Source organism: Solea solea, chromosome 2, assembly GCF_958295425.1.
Source record: "Solea solea chromosome 2, fSolSol10.1, whole genome shotgun sequence".
NCBI classification, from domain to species: Eukaryota; Metazoa; Chordata; class Actinopteri; order Pleuronectiformes; family Soleidae; genus Solea; species Solea solea.
Window position 1 is genome coordinate 13,643,538 of NC_081135.1, and position 22,513 is coordinate 13,666,050.

At 37.5% G+C, this 22,513-nt stretch overlaps 1 protein-coding gene across 1 annotated transcript; it reads right to left on the reverse strand.

Annotated features, from left to right (window-relative positions):
* Positions 1–3,559: 3,559 nt before the first annotated feature.
* On the reverse strand, positions 3,560–22,513 carry il10rb (interleukin 10 receptor, beta). The gene is made up of 8 exons (XM_058622521.1): positions 22,349–22,513; positions 16,459–16,624; positions 15,542–15,726; positions 14,995–15,155; positions 11,300–11,459; positions 7,510–7,667; positions 6,431–6,600; positions 3,560–6,315 (listed from the first exon to the last, which is right to left on the reverse strand). The coding sequence occupies exons 1-8, from the start codon at positions 22,401–22,403 to the stop codon at positions 6,087–6,089; spliced, it is 1,284 nt and encodes a 427-aa protein (XP_058478504.1). The 5' UTR covers positions 22,404–22,513; the 3' UTR covers positions 3,560–6,086.

The window sequence follows — 22,513 nt, forward strand, 5'->3', positions numbered from 1 at the left end:
GGCTCTGTCAGGCAATTTATTTGTTATATTCTTCTACCATTTAATCCTCCAAATGTGCATCGCAGTGCGAATCCCAACTGACATTGGGCAAAAGGTTTGAGTACAACCTCCCAACCTCCCCAAAAGTCCACATAGAGACAAAAAACCATCCTCGCTCACCTCTGGTCAATTTAGAGTGCCCAATATGCCTAATCCTCAAAATCCCCATGTTTTGGACTGTGGGAAGAAACCAGAGACCTGAAAGAAAATCCATGCAGAAAAACCCAAGTTCTGACTGGGTCTTGTATAACTGCCACTAGTGTTGATAAATTAAGATCATCCCATGAATGTTATTCAATTCTGAATGGTGTGCTGCTGACACTGAGTTCATGCTGGAATTCACAAGACTGAAGTTTTAAAATGGCACCACAAGGGGGGTCTCAGTCTAAAACATGCAAAGGAAGTGATTTTGCAGATATTTACAAATGAGACAGAGTCTACCAAACAATTACAGGTGCAGGAGGCAGGGTGTTTAGGTGTTATTGAACAATACTTCAATAAAAACCTTACCGCATCATGTCAATCAAGTGCCAGGCTTATTCAAGATGAGCTTGAGCATTACATACAAAATGTGTTCGAGTTAAAACAAACAGCTTGATAATACATAAAACTAACTTTCAGTCACATCATTCCAATCCAAACATCAACAAGCTGTACAGTATATTGGGCACAGCTCTGTAGATCTGTTGTTCGTGTGATGTGGTCACACAGATATGTGTACCACAAAGACAAACCTTGAATCAAACTCAAACCCAATTTCCAAAAATGTTTTGACACTGGGTCTCAACACCTTTGTCTTATACTTACACTTAATCTTTTTGGAAATGAAGATACTAATTGTTACAGTTTTACATGTGGAATCTTTCTCATTCTTGCTGTAAATGAGACTCACACACACTCTTTATCTATGAAGCCACACTGTTGTAACTCATGCAAAATGTCGGACATTTTCCTGCTGAAATAAACATGGAGTTCATGGGGAAATACATTATTTGATGGGAGTATATGTCTCCAAAATTCCAATCTAAGCCTCTGCATTAATGGTATCATCTTTCTTTCACAACGTCATTTTCTAATTAAACCTGGTCTTGTCTTGACCACAGACCAGGTTTCCACTGTCTTCCACTCCATCTCAATTAAGATCAAGCCCAGAGAACTCAGTGATGCTTCTAGACAGGATTCATGTATGGCATCCTCTTAATATTTTCACAATATTGTGAATGAATGGCGAAAAACTTTTAATTCTTTCCAATTTTGCAATGAGAAACAATGTCTGTGAGTTTGGTACGATGGTGGACGATGAACCATCCTTGCTTGCAAAGACTAACATTTGGTAGATGCTCACAAATATCAAACCCTCACCTGTGATAGGGCTAGCACATTAAAGTAAGAGCCTCATTACTGGCCCCTACTGTATAATCACCATAGGGGCCAACCTTTGTTGAAGTACTTCAATTTAGTCATGTTGGGTGCTTGTGAAAAGGGTATGGAAAAGCTAGGAAAATGAATTAGTAATAATGTGTAGGAACCCTGATTTAAAGGCGACATAGAATGCTTGTATCACACATATATGTTTGTCATATAGGTGTAGAATATCTCTAAAACATTCACACATGACACAGACCACTTGTCCGTGAACACAGTTGCTGTGGCGACACTGCAGATCAACACTGTTGTGGAAGGTTCCCCAGGTTACCTAATAACAGGCATGGACTTTGGAATGGAACATGTTAGTCATCCACGGGGGTTGACTCTGTCATTCTTTTGAACCACACCTTATATTTCTCATTAGAAAGCCAGACATTATTAAAAGTGCACTTGCCTGGCATTTCTGCAGATTAGCATCCTGTTAGACGTTAATAACTTGACCTGTAAATGAACAATAATGTGTACTACATGTATTATGTGACACAAGTGATATCAGACACATTTGATACCACATCGGGTTATCCCTAATTCAAAACTATCTCTGTTTAAGCTCTAAAACGTTCACTTAATTCATTTCCAGACCTGGAAAACACTGTTTCTAATTTTAAAACTTTTCCAGGAAGTTCATGACTGTGGGAACACTATTAATCCAAATAATTAGTTATTTCCAAGACTTGCAATATACTGACAGTTGTACTCACAACACACACTCATCATTATCATTTAAACTTCAAGGTTTGGTGTTTTACATTTTTTATTTATTTTTTTATGATTGTCCCTTAACATGGCACACAGGCTTATATACAAGTTTCAACGGATATTGCAACAAATATACAATGACAGGTTTCACAATTTTATTTTATTTGTTCTATTTCATTCTTAATGAAATTATGGAACAAGTGAATTATGAACACAGGCAGAAGTCACTTAAACAAGATCCTTCATCAAAACAGAAAATAAGCAGAGCTGGAGAGTGGAATCATAAATATGAGCAAACTTTGATACAAACAAAATAACTGAAGCAAAAGTAAAGCAGCACCATGATTCTATGAGAATCATAAATGTAAGAAGGATATTTTAAGTCATGGTTAAAAGTTAAAATGGGTTTTTAATGCAGAGAATTTATTTTTACACAAGAGTGATTCTTTAATCTGCAATTATTTTAGAATTAAAGTTGAACAGAATTGAAACTTTCTCCCTTTTTTCATTGTTTTTTGATAGAACAGTTGTTACAGACTAGTAAGTCAGACATAAGATGCAACATCGTTTGCATTATTTTGGTGGAAACTACACAAGTGGCTGTTTGATGCACTAATGAATATTAACAGATATATTTCAGTGACACTACCATGATTACATTTCTCTTTCAGCTTATTCAACACAACAATTTGGCCAACTATCAAACAAACTACACATTTTCAGTATCACTAAGTGAGAATGTTTTACTCTTCAATGACAATGAGCAACGATGTATTTATATAATAATGTTTACAGCAGGGTTTGCAGTTAGCTGACATTAATGCAATTATTAGCTTGGACCCTTAGACGTGGAAGGAGATAGTGAAACACCAGCAAACTGCAAGAGTTCAACACTTCTATGTGAAGTGGCATTTAATTTAAGAGATATTATTTGAAGAAAATATCAAAACCTGGAACCACATGACCTGTCACAGAAAAAGTTCAGATGTGAAAACACTGTTGACATGCAGACATAAACAAGAACGGCGACACAACTGTCCACAGCGTATCAGCAAAAGTAGAGTCAGGATATGTAAAACAAGGCTATACATTTTAAGTTGCTCCTGGTAACATAGCGCTATAAAAAAAAAACATGTGGATCATCATTCCTGCAGCTTGCAAGTGTATCACTGTGAAACAGACCATTACATACGGCCGGCCATATTTATCAACCATGTTTGTGTATTCAGTTTAGTGCAAATGGACCTTCTTTGTATAATGTCAGATTGAAACATTAATCTGGTTGACTAAACCATTGCAAGAATGGATGGAATTACAGTTACTATTTTCTTTTCTTTGTGCATTAGATATATCTGGAATATTTTGTCCTGTTGAGAATCAATAAAAAAATATATATAATCTGTCATTAATATGCTGGTGCATAAAGTGTTGAAAAAAAATGTTGATGGTTGTTTCCCAAACTTCCAAATGATGATGTTCTCAAAGGTTTTAATGATTTATTTCTTATATGGAGCAGAGAAATAAGAAATATTCATGTCAGGGTTATAAAATCAACAGTGGTTTTAAATTGGACCGTCAAATTGGTGCAGTATTGAAGTCCAGCCTTTTTCATTTAAGAAAGTTAACAAAAAGGTAAAACCTTTCCTTTCAACACAGCACTTTGAGATAGTAATCCATGCCTTTCTTACGTCCCGCCTGGATTACGGTAATGCTGCTGCGCATCTTACTCCACTGGCTGCCCGTGCATTTTAGAGTTCATTTTAAAATTATTTTATTTGTTTTTAAATCCTTAAGTGGCCTTGCCCCGCCTTACTTCTCAGAGCTGCTTAATCCCTACACTCCTACCCAGTCTGTGAGTTCAGCTGATCAGCTGCTCCTACATTTACCAAAATCTAAACAGAAGCTGAAAGGGGACAGAGCTTTTTCTGTTGTTCTGCTGGAGATTCCAGTAGTCCTGTGAGATACCCAGAAAGTCCAAAATGCACACTGAGAAATGCTGGTTTGGATCTGGTATCAATCTTACTCAGCTTTGTTGGCCACTCCCCTGTAGCCAATGAAACTTCACACCTGGTGATGGTGATGGCTCAGTAGAAACTAGGTCAAAACCGCAACAATAACAACTCTCTCTTTGACTTGAAATTGACTTTGACAAAAAATCAACAACAAACTTTCACCTTAACTAAACAAGTCAGAAGTCAAACAACCCAGCTAGATACAATAGCAATTAATGAAAAAGCAACCAAATAAGAAAGACCTACTGAAGTGATACTTAAATTAATTCCAGTAGTCCTGTGAGATACCCAGAAAGTCCAAAATACACACTTATAGTTGTATTGCATTACAGTACTTGTTTGTGTAAGTAAATTATTTTGTTTTATTTATCTCTGATGCACAGCACTTTGTTTAAGCTGTTGTTTTTAAAGAGCTTTATAAATAAATTGAAGATTGACAATTAATCATTGCAGCCCAAGTAATGACTGTAAGCAGCTGTGAAGAATGTATGCAGTGTGTGTGTGTGTGTGTGTGTACAGATATGCTACACACACAGTAAACCACAGTTCCTCTTTTGCACTGAGCACAGTTCTTTACCAAACTTCCTTTTTCCAAAGCAAGACAAGCTAAAATCATCTGTGTGATAATGCTCTGAGAGCCACTTCTTATTCATGTCAAACATAATGCCGGAACTTTGGGTATCTGGGTGTTTAAATTATGACCATTTAAAAAGGACTTTTAAAACAGACAAATATTGTTACATGGAAATGACTAAATATGCACATAACATTGTGCGACTCAGCTTTATGGTTGAGTGACACGATGAAGGTCATCATCAGAAAAGATAGAATTTACTCAGGGGGCCCAAGGAATAATGAATCTCCTCAGTTCTAGACCAAATATTTTTATTATTTTATTTCTGCATCTATTGTTTGTAGCTTTGTTTTAAACATTGCCATTTAATAGGGCTGAATCATTTGGGAAAAATAAATAATTGCAATTTTTCTGCCAGATACTGCAGATATGATTTTTAAGTCACGCTTTAGTTCAAAAGGCAAAGGGTTACAGACTAAAAATGTGATGGGATATTGAAAATATCATGTATTCTACAGCAAGGACAATAACATAAAGATATTAATTGTTCCCAAGTTCCAAGACTTATGTAGTGCATCAGAACATAGGGATCTTTTATTAACAGCACAGTTTAAACCCTGGGTCAGCTATGACTGAATTGCTTCAAATTTCAATTTCAATTTCAATTTCAATTTCAATTTAAAAATTGTAAAAAGATTTGCTGTCTTTCTCTGGAAAAATGGCTTTAAGATAATCAATATGGTTTGTTTTTTTTCAATCACTGTTTCACCAAGTTTTCAAGTTTAAATCTATTTCAGCTTTAATATTACCCCACCAGCTAATATTGTTATCCAATTAAAACAATGTAACAATAAAATATCTATATAAAACACAAACATTATTTTAAACAGATCAGTATGGTTCTTAATGCAGACTTTGTGTGTGTTTACTACTGGTGTGTAAAAAGGATGGGTTAAATGCAGTGGTCAACTTTACTATCATTAACTGGTGTATGCACAAAAATAACTCATTCTAATTCAAATTAGAGTGACAGATGGGGCACTGCTGGTCAAATACCATATTTAAATCAGCAGTAAAAGTATTTGTGGATAGTGCCAAACTGTACATCAACATAAGAATAATGATCCATTTTACAGAAATATACAGCAACACTGATGGGCTTTGTATGACAAGAATCTTCTTCGTAAGTGCTCTCTTTTTCCCTTCAGCTTCTCCTTCTTCTCATTGTTCAATGGTGACAGATGGAGAAAAGGCACCACACATTTTCCCCATAAACCTCCTCAGTCTTTCAGGCATGGTCTCTTCTCAACAAATGCCTTTTCCCATACACATACTCAGACACGCATGTCGACAATGCGCTCTTCTGTGATCAGAGGCCGACTCTTTAGTACTGGAGTCATTTTATCCATCTTTACCTGCTCCAGGTCAGTGGTCGCGCTCTGCCACAGGTCCTGACGCCCTGTGCCTGGCAGACTGCTGCTGTTGTGCTGTCGCAGGCCCGAGCTTCCTCCTGCAGAGTAAACACCCGAGTCTCCACTGCTGCTGCTGTCCTGTCGAATATGCCTGACAACAATAGCAATAAAACAACAAAAAACAATATTATGAACTATTGTTCTATGAGATACACTTAGTAAACACCAGAAGTTAGGTCTGAGGAATAGATAAGATTGAAATCCACCTGCTATCTAACTCCAGGCCTTCCGGGGGAGCTGCCATGACTTCAAATGGCAGGTTGTGGATTTCAAGGACTGCTGCCTCACAGATGGTCACCTTTTCACACAGCAGCTCTGATTCTGAGACCGGAGTGATGAGGCAAGGGAAATCAGAGGCAGGAGAGCCACAGAGATACTGTGGGGAGAAGCCAAGGGAGGAGAAGATAATACATATCATTGTTTCAGGCTGGTGGAGCCAACAGAAATGGAATAGGTCAACTGTTGTATTTATATGCTAGCCACATGTGCTTTTGATTTAAATGAATGTAAAGATGGGAAATAACACAATTACAATTTTGTAATGTAATGTAGCGAGATTAATTTATAGTGTTGATACATCACACACTCTTAGGACTGACAATTTTTATCTGAAAGTTGGATAACTGTTCAAACCAAAGCATCTGAAAAGTGGCACATTTAAGTATTTTGGATTCCTCACAGCAGAACTCACCTGTCAGCTTAGCTGTTACCAAGTGAGGTGATAGAGGAGCAATCACAGACAAGCAGCACAATGAGTGATCAACCTTGCTAAAATTGTACTAATAGTGAGTGTAATAACAAATTATGGCATTTATAGTTAAAAAATGCTATTCATACATTCGATGGGTTTACTCAAATACTCAAAACACCAGCGCACGAGAGCAAGTGAACACAGTCCATTAATTAAATGCTTTCTGCTGCTGCCATGTTGTGATAATAAATGCATCAAATTTGGTAGTCATTGAGTTAAAATTTCATATCAATGCAATCATTGATATAAAACATTTTTAAGTTGCTGTATCTTTTCAACGTAACTACATACACTAACATTTTATTCATGCCAATCCTGACTCTAACCATATTTGAAGTAATAAAATGTTACATAATATTTGTATCAACTTGATTTTTGGCTTAAAACACTTAAAAAGAAATCTTAACTATCCCTTTAAATAGCAACAATGTGAACATGAAATGGATTGGCCAGCTGTATGTTCATAGCCAAGCTGAAAATCTGAAATCTTCAAATTTGAAATAATTCAGACGGTAGTATACTGTGGCTACATACCTCCTTAAGATGTAGGGGCAGCTGGTTGGAGGGGAATAACGTTTTCTTGAGGGTTTTGTAGCACTTAAAGGAGCAGAAGAGTGTCAGCAGCACGACCAGGAAGAAGATAACCACTGAGGCCATGAAGTAGAGCACAATCTGCCACCACGGAATATTTCCTGTTCAAGAAACACAGCAATGTTTTTTTTATAATTTACAATATAAAAATGCTGCTGGCAATGTATCAGAGAAAAGACACTGTACACATTATAGATATAATAACAGAAAAGGAGACAGAATGATCCGAGCCAGGGGAAAGAAAGGGAAATAAGATCTGTTTGTATATGTTGTGTCCCAGTGACCTTTTTTTAACAATTCTGTGATAATAAATATGCAGGTGCATCTCAATAAATTAGAACATTGTGGAAAAGTTCATTTATTTCAGTAATTCAACTCAAATAGTGAAACCCTGTATAAAATAAATTCAATACACACAGACTGAAGTAGTTAAATCTTTGGTTCTTTTAATTGTGATGATGTGATGTGATTTGGCTCACATTTAACAAGAACCAAAATTCAGTATCTCAAAAAATTAGAATACACCATAAGACCAATAAATATTTAAATTGAATTGTTGGCCTTCTGGAAAGTATGTTCATTTGTATGTACTCAATAGTCGCTTTGATAACTGCCTCAATTGGGCGTGGCATGGAGGTGATCAGTCTGTGGCACTGCTGAGGTGGTATGGAAGCCCAGGTTTCTTTGACAGTGGCCTTTAGCTAATCTGTATTTTTGGTCTCTTGTTTTTCATTTTCCTCTATGGGTTTCAGGTCTGGCGAGTTTGCTGGCCAGTCGAGCACACCAACACTATGGTCATTTAACCAAGTTTTGGTGCTTTTTGCAGTGTGGGCAGGTGCCAAAACCTGCTGGAAAATGAAATCAGCATCTTCAAAAAGCTTGTCAGCAGGAGGAAGCAGGAGGAGATGCAGTGACTTTGGTTTTCAAAAAACACAGTGGACTAACACCAGCAGATTAAACTGTGCCCTAAATCATCACAGACTGTGGAAACTTAACACTGGAGTTCAAGAAACTTGGGCTATGAGATTCTCCACCCTTCCTCCACTCTAGGACCTTGGTTTCCAAATGAAATACAAAACTTGCTTTCATCTGAACAGTCTGGACTTTGGACCACTGAGCAATAGTCCAGTTCTTCTCCTTAGCCCAGGTAAGACGCCTCTGACGTTGTCTGCGGTTCAGGAGTGGCTTAACAAGACCAAAACAAAAACTTGTCCAAATTCCCTGACACATCTGTGTGTGGTGGCTCTTGATGCCTTGACCCCAGCCTCAGTCCATTCCTTATGAAGTTTACCCAAATTCTTGAATCGATTTTGCTTGACAAGCCTTTCAAGGCTGCGGTTCTCTCGATTGGTTGTGCATCTTTTTCCTTCCACTCAACTTTCTGTTAACATGCTTGGATACAGCCCTCTGAACAGCCAGCTTCTTTGGTGATGAATTTTTGTGGCTTACCCTCCTTGTGAAGGGTGTCAATGATTGTTGTCTTCTGAACAACTGTCAGATCAGCAGTCTTCCCCATGATTGTATAGCCTAGTGAACCAAACTGAGAGACCATTTTGAAAGCTCTGGAAACCTTTGCAGGTGTTCTGAGTTGAATAGCTGATTGGCATGTGACACCATAAAGTTACAATGTGAACTTTTTCACCACATTCTAATTTTTTGAGATACTGAATTAGGGCAGGGTGATATGGCTGAAAAGCACATCACAATATAACTACTTCATATCGATCGATATTGATAATTATTGCACATTTTTTATGACCTATTAAAAATAAATAATAAAAAAATATATTTTAACTTTGACACTTTCAATCTAAACTCAAACGTTCCTCTTATTTAATCATAATAGTTACCAAAGGCTTAAACTACTTCAGTCTGTGTGTATAGAATTTACATACTACAAATACATATTAGGGATGAAACGGTACAGTTTTCCCACGGTTCGGTATGCATCACAGTTTTTGGGCCACGGTACAAAAACCAGTACAGTTTTGATATCTTTAATATAAAACTACTCAGACTAGCAAAGGCAATATTGCATTGTGAAAATAATTAAAAGCACAGATATAATCAAACCACAAACTTAAAACAACAGTGCACTATCAGATCAAATTAAACAGCAAACATAAAACCACACAAATTAAATATAAAGTTTAGTATTATGTCAACTGTCAACATCCTTGTATGGGAATGTGTGTGTGTGTGTGTGTGCGTCTGTGTGTAACAATCAGCATGGAGGGCTTCTCTGTGCAGTCCATCCATTTCTCATCGTAGTCTACGCTGAATGCAAAATTATCCCACACAGCGGACTTAAACGGAGACAGTACCTCTTCAAACTTTATTTTCTCGGATTCATGTTCAGTCACCATTGTTTCTGCACTGTTCAGGCAGCGCTCAGCATTTGCATGCAGAGCACTGTACAAAGTTTTGATAAAAGTATTGTGACGGGACGAAAAGTACTGATGTGTACCGTTGTGTACCGAACAGAGTGTATCGAGCGGTTCGGTAAAATACAGAATGTTGTTGAATCCCTAATACATATACAGTTTCACTATTTGAGTCGAATTTCTGAAATAAATTAACTTTTCCCACGATATACTAATTTATTGAGATGCACCTGTATTCCAAGACAATCCTATAGCGATACATCACAATGTCCAACTGAAGAAAACAAAATATCTGTGAAAAGTGCGGGTTTCTCCATTTATTCACAACATATAGATCAAAGCACATAAAGTCTATTGGCATGTTTCCAACGGCTCTACTTGTCTCGCCACGGCACGGTTAAGTTGCATTTCCACTAGCATAGTAGCTGGTACCAGGTACTTTTTTTAGTACCTTCTCTAGCGAGGTTGCAACCGTGCTGAGTAGGTACTATGTGTGAGGTTGTCAGACTGCCGGCCACTGACTGGTCAGCGTGCTATCACAGGAAGAGACGTCCGACACAGAAATCAAGCCGCAGAGTACCGAACTGTAGATCAGTTAAAAATACTTAACAATCCTAAAAATGTGGGTTAATCTACAGCAATTACCAGGGAAATGTCTGAAATCTCAATATTTAACAAAGGGGTCTGGTGTATTTAGGGACAGCACCGCTGATCACGACCGGCGAGCTGCATAAATCCTGCTGCTGTCCACGTCCAACACAAGAATCAAGCCAAACAGTGCCGAACTGTAGATCAGTTAAAAAGACGTAACAATCCTAAAAGTGTGGGTTAATCTCCAACAGTTACCGGGGAAATGTCGAAAATCTCAATATTAACAGGAGTCTGGTGTACTTACACACGTTTGTGTGTGTGTCTCGTGTAAAACAAATTCAACGCAGTTTCATGCAGCCGTGCAGTGATGACTCAGCCCACGTTAAGTAGGTACTTTTTTATAGTGGAGATGCAACCTAAACTGTGCCGTGTCGTGCAAGACAGAACCATAGTGGAAAAGTATTGAACGTACTGTAGAAAGGCCATCGCTTAACGTAGCTTTGTCCGCCATTATCCTGCTATAAAGTCCCTCTTCTTCGGCCAGGTAACTTTCACCCAATTCCCCTCGTTCATTTGAGCAGCACTGCTAGAATCTAGAATGCCTTCCTTTACATAAATATCGATATTTGCCCTGAAGTTATTTTCTGTCACTGGAAAGACTTGAAAGTCATCGCAGTCCTTCCGTGTGCGTGATTATCGTATTGCACGAGGAACGACAACGATATATCACCAAATCAATATTCAGTGAGCTCACATACCTTCTGTCTGCATACAGAGGGGTGTGGTGAAGCTGCTGTTCTTTGGCTCTGCGTGGTCATCGCTGCGTGACTGGACACTCACACAGTACCATGTCCAAGCCTTTAGTTTTGGCAGAATCACCATGGTGGCAATGCTGGTTAACCTTTGGATCTGTACAACCTGAGGGAGGGACACATGGGGCAAAAAGATTCAAACTATTATATAACATTTCATTTATGTACCAACGAAAACACATATCAAATAACTTATCTGAAGGAACTAAAAAGGTTTTGTTGTTTCCTTGTTTTTAAAAGACCTTTAAAAGCCACCACCCCTAAATCCTAGCCACCGCTCCTTCAATTTTTATTTTGTTTTTTTATTGTTGCAAATACACCACCACTGCATGTCTCCACCTTCACAGCAGAGTCCTACACTGGGTCGGGTACTTCGCAAGTACTACAGTAAACTACAGATAATGATCTTGCTCTCAACATCTACTTAATCAATCACAAGAGTGCGGCTGAAAGTGACATTACGTCAAGCACCCAGGCACCAGGTCAGAGAGTCAGAGGAGTCTTGGAAAACAGGGCAACGACTTACCGGATATTTATAAGATAACTCATAATAGATTAAGTTAAGTTAAATAGACATTCGCAAAATACAGATGGCTAGCTGACCTTACATAACATATCGGTAGCTTAAGTAAATAGGGCCTGGTGCCAACTCAGTGTCACTAACTTGAGTAAACTAATTGATAGCGTTAAGCTAATATCTATACGCCATGATGTAACTGCGGACTACATTTTCAGATGAGCTTGTTCAAATATTTTTCTGAGAAGAGAAAGACGCCTGATGAAGATGATGCTAGTCAGGTATCATTAGCCTTTTACGGCAAAGTTAGAAGGCAATTCCTGTTTAAAATGGACAACTTCCTGTTGGGTCAAAGGCGTGTCCCAGGCCTCACATATCAAGTTTCAGGTGGATACAACAATCCCTGTTAGAGCAGCGTCTAAAAAGTAAATGCCATATTGTCGTCACCAGGGGGCGCTGTTTTCGAAATGAAACATTCTCATACAGACGTCTTGAGGGCCGGACTATCAATCCTAGCAAGTTTGGTTCAAATTGGACCAGGATTCACAAAGTTGTAACAGTTTGTTTTTTTGTCGCTAAAAAAAAGGCATCATTGCCATGGCAACACCAGCGTTAAATGATTTCTCAGCATATACAGCACAAATCATCTCAATGTGTTTTGAGTGTTACCGTTACAATTTTGCGAATCCTGGTCCAATCTGAATCAAAGTTGCTAGAATTGATGATAGTCTTATTTCCCATGTATGAATGTTCTAGTGCTGCAGCACATGTAAAGATTTTATGTTACTTATTTCATATATTGCTTGCAAAGTGACCTTGATTCAAATATCACACTTGTTATGTTACATTACATTACATGTCATTTAGCGGACGCTTTTATCCAAAGCGACTTACAAGGGAATTGAGTACAACCTGCCAGGGGTGGAGATGAACTTGCGACCATGAAGTCTTTTGCACACAGGGTACCGGTCTCAACCACTGAGCCACTCCACCCCATGTGCCAGTTACAGGTTATTTTAGGATAAACTGTAAAACCCTGGTACTTCCTCGTCACACCAGTTTCAAGGAAGAGCTTTTTACTGATTTACATAATGTGAGAGAAAAAAAAAAAAAAAAAAAAAAAAACAGGCAGGAAATAGTGACAACACACAAGAAGTTACATGCTCTCTCTCGTGACAGGAAATTTGTATAGGGCACAAATTAAAACTCCCCCAAACAAGCAACCCTCTACTGAACAGAACAAAGAAAATAACTGGTTCAGAGACTGAAGAGAAAAATGGAAGTGTGAATAAAAGAAAATGTTGGGTATTTTCCAGTGCTTTAAATAAGCACATTACACTACTTCCTCAAATAATGATAGTGGCCTTCATTTATCTCAACTACCAAGGCTATAGAGGCATTTACTTGTCTTTTTCTGTGTGTAGCACCATTAGTTAACAGTTGATAAGAACTATAATAGTGACACTTACATTCACCTAGGTTCGGAAAATTGGTGCCTTGAGTTATTAGAATGACTATTAAGGATAGACAGTGCGTTAAAGTTGAGCAGGACAATTTTATTGCCTCGACATGTGGCAATGCTAAAGCTGTAAAAAAAAAAATATAAACTCTCAAAATAGTACTCTGTTAACTGAAAAAATAACATGAAATAATATAAAGCAAATAAAATGAATGAAAAACATCAGATTATCTTGTGGTAACATATAGAGTTACAACAATTAACTAATAAATTGATTGGTGCATAAATGGAAACAATTTTAACAATACATTCATTTATCAGAATTTTTTTTTTTTTTTTTTACAAAATGAAAAAAAACTCAGCATGTGTGAATATGTCCTGTTTTTTGTTTTGCTCTTCCTTGACAATAAAACTGAATATCTTTGGTGTAGGAGCAAAAGAAGACATTTATAGATATCTTAGTTTTAAGGTTTGAGAAACATGACTAATGTCGACAAAACTTTCTGCATTTTTTGGATGAAACAATTGATTAAGTGAAATGAATCATTAGTCATCACCCCTGTAATATAGTGCATGATCAAGTCATAATCTTTCATTTTAACCATTATTCTCATCTGTTGTAAACCATTCATTGAGTAATATTCTCCTGCTTCAGTATAACAAAATAAATGTTCATTCTTGAATGTTGAGAATATAATTTATTTCTGAAACACTGTCACCTCATTTGTTGAGATCCTCTTCACTGTAAATAAAATTGTATTTGACTCTGTGTGACTTAAATGTTTCAGAGCACAGAAATTCCATAAAAAGTCAGAGGCCCAGATAGAGGAAATGTCCTTCAGCAAATGTCCCGGAAAATCAGAATGTCTAACTAGTGTTATGATTCACTATCAATTAACAATTTGTATTATACAACAACTGACTTTCAAATAAATAATACATAAAATGATATATTGTTACCTCCTCTAAGGTTATGTTTTCATGGTCCTGGGTTTATCTGTATGTTTGTCCTACTGTTAGCAAATGCCTGTCTCCAGGTTTTGACAGATCAATTTCAATATATTGCGATAGGTAGGTGAAGTATGTTCCCATCTACTTACTGTGATGACATCACATACAAAAAAAAAAAATAAAAAAAAAAATCTTTCATAATAGGCAAAAGTGTAAAAAAAAAAACTCATTGGCTTTCAAATTTTGTATTTAGTGTATACTGTCTGTATTTATATAGTGTTTTGCCAGTCTTCTTGAAGACCATTTAAAGCTGCTTTACACACAGTTTTGCCATTCACTCATTTACACCTATTCACTCACACATCTTTCATACCCATTTACACGCTGCCAGCATAGCCAATCAGGAGCAATGTGGGGAACCTACAACTGATTATGTGTCATGTTTATGTAAGATGGTATTAGTTATAAGCAGGTAATGTTCTATAAAGATTGAGAACGTATTCTGGACCCAGTGGATCAACATGTAAAACTTGGTGCGTGTATGTAAAACAGATGAAAATGAGTTAAAGCCTTGGAGGAAGACTGCGCCCTGAGTGAATTTATATTTATTATATATATATATATATATATTTATTTTCCTGTCTTTTCTCATTGTTTTTTTGACTCAAAGCACAATAGACCCTTTAATCTATGTTGGAGCTGTGGCTTCCCTACCTTTGAGTCTGCAGAACGTTCCCAGTAGAGGATGAGGTAATACATCTTTTCAAGATATTTCCTCATGGAGCTGTTGTCGCTCGTCATTGGTTCAGAGATGATGACTTCGAGATCACTTCCAGCAGGTTCAAGGACCACTTTGGCTGGAGGGCCCAGAACAGCTGAGAGAGAGAGGAAAAAAAAAAAAAAGAGTGATATAATATCCAGGAGTGGATACTTGAGGCTTGTTTTGGTGCTGATATACTGTGGGTTTTTTATTCAGAAGACTTTCAAAATAATCAAGTAAAAGGCTGACAGTAAGCAAGGTTTAGAACTGAAGCAAATGGTTCAGCAATTTGATCTTTTAAACAGTTTCCTCTGTCACCATCTCTCTCACAAGTGGTTGTTCACTTGCTCTTTCATCCCCCCTTTTTCTTATCTCACATGCAACCACGAACTCATAAATAAAAGGTCTCGCCAATAAACTCCCTGAATATTGAGACAGAAAAATGATCTCCTTCATACAACTCTGCTTTCACTTGTCTTGGGTTTATTCCTTCTCACTCACCATCTTTTTCAGGGCAGAACTCCTTCTTGACCCATTCAGAGTGATGCCCATTTGTGTTGGCCTGTACACGAAGCTCATACTTGCTCAGGTAGTGCAGTGCTGTAAGATCACATGACCTGCGTGATGTCTCCTTACATGCTGTAAACCAATTTGGAGTCTTAATCTTGGACTTCAGCTGATGAAACCTGTGTAAACAAGAAAAAAATATATCAAGAAAACATGAGACATCGTATATGTTAACTAAAAATACAAGTAGTATTAGTATTAGTAGTAGTACTCCTTCATTCAATCAAATTTATTTCAGTAATTGTTTACACAGGCAGACCACTTATATTTTGTATTTATTATGAAACTAAAATGTTTGTTTTTATAAACTTATAATTTTATAATTATAATTTTAATTTGTAGGGTGAAAATAAGAAAAGATTGCTCTTATTGTATTGTTAGCTTTCTGAATTAAACAATGTCTCTGTCGACTAAAACTTGACTAGACAAAAAGAGTATGAATGTGACTAAAATGACAGTTTGACACAAAGACTAGACTAAAACTAAAATCAAAACAGGCCGCCAAAAACAACACTACTGAGTACCCGGATGAAAACCATGCTCATGCAAGTCGAAAATGCAAACTCCACACAGCGAAACCCTCGTTTGGACCAGGTCACAAACCTAGGTCTCTTTGCTGCAAGGCAACAGTGCATGCTTCTAAGCTGCATTGTAGCCCACACGTTATGCAATTTCTCATAATTTTTGGGGGTAATTTTGAAATCTGTGTTTACCCAGGATTTTCACTTAGTTACAGTTTACCAACAGCTTGTATGTAAATCACTTAACTCTAGCTTCAAACTTGAGGCTAGTTAGAACAGACTTCTTTGTGTATGGTATATTGTTTGTACAGGTATGTGAGTGAAACTTACCCCACATATTGTGTGGTAAAGGTGACATCACCTCTCTCTGAATGACTCTGATTCCATTCCCAGCTTAGAGTGTAATTGGTGTTCAAAGAGATCACGATCACATTCTGTGGTGGAGGCAGCTCTGGTCTGACTGTGATTGAAGTTGGCACAGTAATGACATCAATTCCTGTGATTAAAGAGAGACATTGAAAAAGGAAATGAAATTGGTCTTAATTATTAGCAAGCTGTCAATGAGTTTAATTCATACAACATGTGTATGTAATGAACAAAAAACTGGTGTAATAGACCATAAGAACATATACTATATGCACAATATCTACAGCTAGTACTATTGCTAGTTCTGGTTTTGGGTCAATGCAACAAAAAAACTTTAACAGTAACAGGTCACCCTCAATCAGGATCCCTCCGCTTCTTTCAGCTCTCACCAGCAAATGAAAGGAGTACCGATACTTACCCTTGTTGATGTACTATCAACATGATGTTGGAGATATTATCTGTAGGTTGAAATCCTACATGGTGTTGATTTAATTAGTAATCAAAATACTAATTGTGCTCCAGCACACCTGACTCAGATGAACAGCTCGTTATCAGGCTTCTGCAGAGCTTGGTGACGAGCTGACCATTTGAATCAGGTGTGCTGGAGTAGGGCAACATGTAAAAAATGCAGGGCAGTGTTCACTGGAAAACACTGTGAAACACTGGACTAACATATCAGATGTCACTGACAGTTAGCCCAGGAGGGGGTTGGACTATGTAAATTTGATGATACTGACAATTCATTCAATTGATCATTGATACATTCAAATGGCCACGTCTTCTTCAAATATTTTCAGATGTGTTAGATATTGTTGGAAAGCTTAGAAATCAGACGTTCAGATATGTATAAAACTCAAACTCGGGAGACTTGTTCCTGGATGTTCCATGGCTGGGCACATAATATAACAGGCCTAGATGTTTCTGATGAATACTGTTGAATATTTGTTGAAACAGTCAAAAATATGTAATATCTCCTTTTTTCATGGAAGTACATTTTCTTGATGCATGTAATGCTATTTTATTATGCAAAAAATGCAAAGATTATTAATTTGTTTTTGTTGATTCAAATGCCTAATAAATATGGACACCTGCTGTAGGCAATTTTTTTGGAAATTGTTTTAGTGCTGTATGGACTTGATTATTAAGCCAGATTAAAGTGAAAGACAAGGCATGTATGTGTGGCTTGATTTACTCTTTGTAGCAATATAATTGCTACACAAATTGGCATGGTATTGACACGCACAAAATTGAGGGCACTACGCCAAAAAAAAAAATATTATAAATTATAAATTTGGTTTAATGAGGGCCCTCTTAGCACTCTTGCCTTTGCAGCAAGAAGACCTGGGTTCGAGCCCTGGTTGGAACAAGGGCCTTTCTGCATGGTGTTTGCATGTTCTTCGTGTGTGAGCGTGGGTTTTCTCCAGGTTCACAGTCCAAAAACATACAATATGGCGATTAAGTGAATTGGACACACTAAATTGACCGTAGGTGTGAGAGTGAATGGTTGTTTGTCTCTATACAGTTAGGCCCAGCAATATTTGGACAGTGACACAAGTTTTGTTATGTTAGCTGTTTACGAAAACATATTCAGGATACAACTACATACATACATATATATATATATATATATATATATATATATATATATATATATATATATACACATATACACACATACATATATATACACATATACACATATACACACATATATATATACACATATACATATACACACATACATATATATATATATATATACACATACATATATATATACATACATACATACATACATATATATATCTCAATATGGGCTTAAAGTGCAGACTCTCAGCTGTAATTTGAGAGTATTCACATCCAAATTGGAGCAAGGGTTTAGGAATTACAGCTCTTTAATACGTAGCCGCCTCTTTTTCACAGGACCAAAAGTAATTGGACAATTGACTCAGAAGGCTGCAAAAAAAACAACAAGGCTGCATGGACTCTTCCCTTGTTAACCTGTCATCAATTAAGCAGTTAAAAGGTCTGGAGTTGATTCCAGGTGTGGCGTTTGCATTCGGAAGCTTTTGCTGTGAACACACAACATGCGGTCAAAGGAGCTCTCAATGGAGATGAAACAGACCATCCTGAGGCTGAAAAAATAAGAAGAAATCCATCAGAGAGATAGCAGAAATGTTAGGAGTGGCCAAATCAACTGTTTGGTACATTCTGAGAAAAAAAGAGTGCACTGGTGAGCTTGGGAACTCAAAAAGGCCTGGACGTCCACGGAAGACAACAGTGGTGGATGATTGCACAATCATTTCCATGGTGAAGAAAAACCCCTTCACAACATCCACTCAAGTGAAGAACACACTTCAGGAAGTAGGTGTATCATTATCCAAGTCTACCATATAGAGAAGACTTCATGAGAGTAAATACAAAAGGTTCACCACAAGGTGCAAACCATTAATCAGCCTCAAAAATAGAAAGGCCAGAATTGACTTTGTCAAAAAATACCTGAAGAAGCCAGCCCAGTTCTGGAACAGCATTCTTTGGACAGATGAGACTAAGATCAACCTGTACCAGAATGATGGGAAGAAGAAAGTTTGAAGAAGAATTGGAACAGCTCATGATCCAAAGCACACCACATCTTCTGTAAAACATGGTGGAGGCAGTGTGATGGCATGGGCATGCATGGCTTCCAATGGCACTGGGTCACTTGTGTTTGTTGATGATGTGACAAAAGACAGAAGCAGCCGGATGAATTCTGAAGTGTATCGGGATATACTTTCTGCTCAGATTCAGCCAAATGCAGCAAAGTTGATTGGACGGCGCTTCACAGTACAGATGGACAATGCTCCAAAACATACTGCAAGAGCAACCCAGGAGCTTTTTAAAGCAAAGAAGTGGAATATTCTGCAATCGCCGAGTCAATCACCAGATCTCAACCCAATTTCACTTGCTCAAGACCAAACAAAAAAAAGGCCCATAAACAAGCAACAACTGAAGACAGCTGCAGTAAAGGCCTGGCAAAGCATCACAAAGGAGGAAACCCATCGTTTGGTGATGTCCATGGGTTCCAGACTTCAGCCAGTCATTGCCTGCAAAGGATTCTCAACAAAATATTGAAAAGTAACATTTTACTGAGGGTTATGTTTATTTGTCCAATTACTTTTGAGCCCTTAAAATGAGGAGCGTTTGTATAAAAAAAAGCTACAATTCCTACATGTTTAATCATATATTTTTGTTCAACCCCTTGAATTAAACCTTAAAGTCTGCACTTCAATTCCGTTGTATTTGTTTAATTTCAAATCCAATGTGGTGGCACTCAAATATTTCTGGGCCTAACTGTATGTGGCCCTGCAATGGACTGGCAAACTGTCCATGGTGGAAAATGGATGGATGGATGGTTTATTGAAAATAACACTTTTTAAATCATATCAAGATTGTCTGTTCATTCATCTAAGATTGCAAGTATGAGTATTAATGTGCAGACAGTTTAAAATAATAAATTAGTATAGTATGCACTACGTGATACATTTTTGATCTCGATTCACAACTAGACTTGCGTAAGGCCTTTGATACTGTCAATCATAACAAACTGCTTCACAAACTTGGTAATTATAATCTCTCATCAAACACCCAAAACTGGATCAAATCATACCTTAGTGGCCGTCACCAGTGTGTACGTGTAAACAATATAGTTTCCCCATTAAAGCATGCACACTGGGAGTACCACAAGGATCAATTTTGGGGCCATTGCTTTTAGCATATACATAAATTACCTGCCGTCCGTGTGTGATGATGTCAGCATAACAATGTATGCAGACGACACCGTCATATATACTCATGATAAGAGCACTACCGAGGTTGCCAAGGATCTAACAAAATCAATGCAAAAGGTTGCTCTCTGTTTACAAAACTCATGCCTCACCTTAATCCCAGAAAAAACTGTAACCATGTTTTTCACCAACAGGCACATGCTGAAGAATTGTCCCAGCGTCTCAGTAAATTGATAATGTCGATAAATTCAAGTACTTGGGTGTTATCCTTGACCCAACTCTTAGCTTTAAAAATCATGTTAAAAAACTGGTAAACACACTGAAATTTAACTTAGCTAACTTCAGATACATAAGGAATTCCCCCCAGTTGAGGCTTCCAGTATGTATCTGAATGCTATGATTATTCCACTTTTTTGTATTGTATTACAAGCTGGTCTCAGTCACATAAAACCATTCTAAAACAACTTGAATCCTTATACAAAAGTGACCTCAAAATCAATGATAAAAAGCCACGTCGTTACCATCACTGTCAGATACCAAACAAATATCAAATGTTACACTTTGACAATCTGATCAAGCACTCAAATGTCTGCTTACCTTTTATAATTATTCATAATGCTGTAGCTCCCCCTTTGAAAAAGTATGTTAGGCTCTGCTCTGAGAAGTCATCAAGAATAACAAGATCTGTATCTAGGGGTGAGTGTAGTGTACCCCAATGCAAAACTGTACTTGGAAAGTCATGTTTTTCCTGTATAGCCATGACTCAATGGAATACTCAATGGAATAGCCAACAGACATTATTTCATGTAGCAGTCCCCACACTTTCTCACATTTTACTAAGCGTTGGCTACTGTCGGGACAGGAGTGTACACATTTATGAATTGTGCGTGTGTGTGTGTGTGGGGGGGGGGGGCATTTTAGCATTTTATCTTAGTTGTCATGTTGAATCTGCTTCCACAACCTTTGTTCTGTAATTTTATATCTGTTGTTGTTTTTGTTTTGTTTTTATGTACTATTCCATCAACCTGCCCAGGGACTACAGGTGGAAAATAGCAATCTGCTACAACCTGGCACAATGCATATTCTCTTGTTGTACAAGATTAATGTTTTATTGTGCATTGTCCCTGTCTTGAAAAATAAATTACATTACATTACATTACTCCACGTGATCTCATTTCTAAATGACAAGCAACAAGAACATTAACGCAAGTGAACATTCTTGGAACCAAAAGAGAACTTTGAAGGTTGAAGGGGGATTGTGACAAGTTATGTTAGGGGAACGTTCTGGGAACCAAATGTGCAAACAAAGGCTAACATTAAGAGAACATAAGGGAACCTTTCTGTAACAACCATAGCACAACCTAAGGCAAGCCTTCAGGGAACGTTCCCGAAGCTAAAGGGTACCGTTCATAGAACGTTCTGGGAACCGGAAATTGTTAGCTGGGATAATAGTGCTAATAAGCTACTAGTTGGATAACTAAGAGGTTAAACATCTTTAAGAAATCTAAATTCCAGTTGCTACTGATTCAATGACTTATGGATAACTGTGACCTGGATGAATGAGTACCTACACAGTTCTTATCATGTCGTAACTGTCATTTGTGAGGACTTGAGCACCTCGAAAATCCAATATTCCTTTAATGTGATTACTTGTATTTCTTATGTATACTACAATTCACGGCACACGGAATTCTTGAATACACGGCATGACCATACTTTGGCGCCTTACTTAAGTATTACACTATAAAACCTAGTTTATTTCATTGTGTGATACGCAGAGCTGCCCATTCACTGAGACATCAACTTTCGGTTTTAGTGACCATATTATCTGTACTTGTCGTGTCGTTCTTTTGTGTCCGATTCTGACTAGTGAGTAGTTTGATCAATGTCCCTTTAACCCTCAAATGTAAGCATACATAAATGTAGTTAAAATGGTGATAACAACGGTGTGTTTACTTCCTCATAACCAACATAGCTGAACATTCAAACACGTCAGAAGTAGCACGCCAAGCTACACGCACGTAGCTGTTACACAGCCTTACTCTGTAGCTAGCTGATACGTTAGCATGCTTGTCAGCAAGAACACTTACCCTCGCTAGTTTGAAGGCCCCAGAAGAAAAGGCAAGCATATATGGCTGCGGACATGTTGGTGACATGTCAACTAACAGTTTAACACCAATTCTTCCACTCTTCTCTCCGTCCCGTTTCGCCAAGTCGCAACTAATTTGGGCTCTTCTTCTTCTTCTTCTTCTTCT

Bases quoted from the DNA above. Each gene is read 5' to 3' on its own strand.
- il10rb (XM_058622521.1), bottom strand. From the start codon at position 22,403: ATGTCCGCAGCCATATATGCTTGCCTTTTCTTCTGGGGCCTTCAAACT. The intron at 7,668-11,299 runs GTATGTGAGCTC...TTTCTTGAACAG, and splicing joins CCTCTGTATGCAGACAGAAG to GAAATATTCCGTGGTGGCAG. The intron at 6,316-6,430 runs GTGGATTTCAAT...TATTGTTGTCAG, and splicing joins GGCCTGGAGTTAGATAGCAG to GCATATTCGACAGGACAGCA.